This window comes from Quercus robur, chromosome 12 (genome assembly GCF_932294415.1).
Source record: "Quercus robur chromosome 12, dhQueRobu3.1, whole genome shotgun sequence".
NCBI classification, from domain to species: domain Eukaryota; kingdom Viridiplantae; phylum Streptophyta; class Magnoliopsida; order Fagales; family Fagaceae; genus Quercus; species Quercus robur.
This window is the reverse complement of record NC_065545.1, coordinates 4,502,945-4,506,265: the sequence shown is the minus strand read 5'-3', so window position 1 is coordinate 4,506,265 and position 3,321 is coordinate 4,502,945. Positions and strand designations below refer to the sequence as shown.

Below are 3,321 nucleotides of genomic sequence, written 5' to 3'. Positions count from 1 at the left end.
GTTATGTTTGTAGGATTTTTCACTTGTATATATGGTGTCTAATGTACTGGTGCACTCTAGAAGTGAGATTCTTTTAGGCGTTTAAGTTGTTAACAGAGACATAGCCCTGTGCAATGGAACCACTCAATGGGAATTGAAAAACTTTGGTTTTGATCTTATCAAAGTGTGATCAATGTTTTCCAATGTGATTTGAATTTCATAGTAATTGTAGATTTGATAAAGGTTGTAGTTGTTAGTTGAATTTTAATATGGACATGAGAAGATCATTGTAAGAAACAGAGGAAGTCAAGCATTTCTTGTAATAAAAATGACACAGCCCCTTGGCTCATTACAAAACATATGTTTATTGTTGCCGTAGAATCACATAGATTCACGTCAAAATTCTCATATTGGTGGGAGCCACGTGATAACAATGGGGCTCCTAACCCTGTGTACTCCATCCTTCCATACCAAACCTCCAAACTCAGGCACTGGTTGCATAGATATTGTAGTGAAGGTAATCTTGTAAGACAGTTTTTGATATTTTCTGGTGAAGTTGAGGCTTTGTGGCTCGACATGAACAGAAGCGCCTTTGAATGGTGAAACCATGGCATGGTAATTGGAAACAGGAGGGCCAACATTGGTGACAGTTCTGTGAAGGGTCAAAACAGCGGTGGATGCTTTCTCTGGGAACACAGCTGAGATAGCTGGGTAGTTCAAGTCCCCAGGACTGGCAAGAGAGTGTTTACAAGACCTGTTTGAATGCTTGGAAAAAACTTTAAGCTGCAATGGAGTTAGATTCTGTGTGCATAAGAACTCAAAGTAATCCTGAGCCTCAATGTCATAAACCAAACCTGGGTCAAGAGCCCTTATTGGGTCAATGTGTCCAGCTCCATGATCAAAAGGGCTTGAAGGTGCATCTGTTGAGGCATCTTTGAGAGATTTGCGTGTATTATCATGAACATAAGCTGTTGTCATCAGAGCAGACTTTATTGTAGCTGGACTCCAATCTGGGTGCCTAGCCTTCAGCAAAGCAGCAATTCCACTAACATGAGGGCATGACATTGAAGTTCCAGACAGTATGTTAAACTTCACTCTCCGGTGATCTGTTGGTAAACTTGATGGACCCAAGTTTCCAGTCCAAGCAGCAAGAATGTTCACTCCAGGGGCTACCAAATCAGGCTTCAGAATTTCGAGGGTAAGAAAATTGGGTCCTCTAGATGAAAATGCAGCCACCACAGGAGATGGCCTAATTCCCAATCGAGTACCAAGAAAAGCTAAACTTGCAGTGGCATTTGGACTCGTTGACACATATCGTTTGATTGCTTTCCCTTCTGTTTCTCCTATTGCAACTGCAGGAAGAAGGTGACAATCTGCAACCAGCTCTTCTCCATTGTTAGCAGTGTTTGAAAGAATCATGCCAACCCCTCCAGCTTCTTTCACCACCTGACCCTTTTGCACACGAGGACTAATGCCTCTGTCACATATCACAATTTTTCCTGCAACAATATGCCTATCCAAAGTTCCCTCTAGACACAAAGAGCTGGGTTGAGGGCTGCTTGAGTTACTACCCATGTACACTATTGGGTAATTTTCTTGCTTACTATTTTTTAACAGCATCCTTTCCTCTTTATAGAGTGAAACCCCATTCATAATTCTGCCATTTCCCAACTTAACGATGGCTGGAAAATCTCTATCCATGGTGCTAGCACCAACTGTGGTAATCCAAGGTGACACATTTGTGAGGCTGACAGGGTCTGGCCCTCCATTTCCAGCTGAGCAAGAAACAAAAACACCCATCTCCATTGCTCCAAAAGCAGCAATTGACAAACTGTCACGGTAATAGGAAGAGACTCCACCACCCAAAGATATTGACAAAACGTTTACCCCATCAGCCACAGCTCTATCAACCGCAGACAGAATATCTGAGCTGAAACACCCACCAGTCCAGCACACTTTGTAAGCAGCAATTCTAGCACCTGGTGACATTCCACTGGCTGTCCCATTAGCATAATTTTGAAGGTTTGCACCACGTACAGGAGAGCCAGCAACTGTGGCTGCAGTATGAGTTCCATGCCCATCTTGATCTCTAGCTGATTTGAACTCAGTTTGCCCATTGATTTTCCCAGTAGCAGCTTCATATCCCTGGTAAAACACTCTTGCACCGACAATCTTCTTATTGCAATGACGTTCCTCGAACCCTCTGCCTGTCTCACATTTACCTTTCCAACGAGAAGGCACCGGTGTCATGCCCATGTCGTTGAAGCTCTCACTCTCTGGCCAAATCCCAGTGTCTAGTACTCCCACTATAACATCATGGCCTAAGATTTTTTGACCCCAGACGTTATTATTAGTACTATATCCTGATTCCAGACCAAGGAAGATGGGACTCCTTGTAGTGTGTAGCTGGTACTTTGTCTCTGGGAATATAGCCACTACACCATCTTCTTCCTCTAGTCTCTCAGCTTCTTCTTGGCTCAACTGAACAGCAACTCCATGAAAAGCAGTCTGGTAATTGTAGATTATTCTATCTTCATCACCTTCATTTTCAGGTTCTAGCAGTACTGATTTTACTTTGGATGAGTACCAATCTAGGTGATTGGTAAATGAGTTTGGCATTGCTGACTTGTCCATTTGGACAATGTAAGTCTTTTTTGCAATTTGGGTATCTGCAGAGAGGGCTAAATTCAAAAACAAATAGCTTATTAGAATCAAAAACACCCCTTTTACTGGGTTTTCTGCCATTTTCAGGCAAGAAAGAGGAAATCTTTTTTGAACAATGATTTAAAAAGAGAGCCAAGAAGATGAAGAGGAAAGATGTAGATGGTTATGGAAATGGTGATGTGAGGGTTGAAATAACAGAGATTGGGGAGAGAGCTTTACAGTGTCTTCTTGTGCAGGCAATAAAGAGTGTTAGTTGTTTCATGAATGCAAAAGTTGAAGAAAATTGAAGAGGAGTTGGCTAGTGGCAGGTGGAAGAAATTAATTTAGCCATGCTAGCTACTCTGTGTGGACCCTCAGATTTTCAATGCATGGCAACATAATGTCTTTCTCGTAGACAAGGCAAGCCGTCCAGTACTGCGTTGGTCGCTGAGGCAGTAATTAATACTGTAGGAGGTTCATGACATAGCAGATGATCACCAGCTGGGTGTGCCATTGCAAGCGGTGACTATAGGAATCATTAACTTTGGGAAAATTTATTGTTGCACACTGTGAAGTCCACACACCGTACACAGAATACTTTGGCAATTGTGGGTTGAAAATACTATTTCAATTATAAATTTGAAATCACAATTTAACTGAAATCATATTTTACGCCCACAATTTTAGTTGAAATGCACA

General features: G+C 42.0%; 1 protein-coding gene across 1 annotated transcript; it reads right to left on the bottom strand.

The window, feature by feature from the left end:
• Positions 1–266: 266 nt before the first annotated feature.
• On the bottom strand, positions 267–2,902 carry LOC126708828 (subtilisin-like protease SBT1.3). Its single transcript, XM_050408790.1, has one exon. The coding sequence runs from the start codon at positions 2,722–2,724 to the stop codon at positions 385–387; it is 2,340 nt and encodes a 779-aa protein (XP_050264747.1). The 5' UTR covers positions 2,725–2,902; the 3' UTR covers positions 267–384.
• Between the last annotated feature and the right edge of the window lie 419 nt (positions 2,903–3,321).

Coding starts and splice junctions, on each gene's coding strand:
- LOC126708828 (XM_050408790.1), bottom strand. CDS start 2,724: ATGGCAGAAAACCCAGTAAAAGGGGTGTTTTTGATTCTAATAAGCTAT.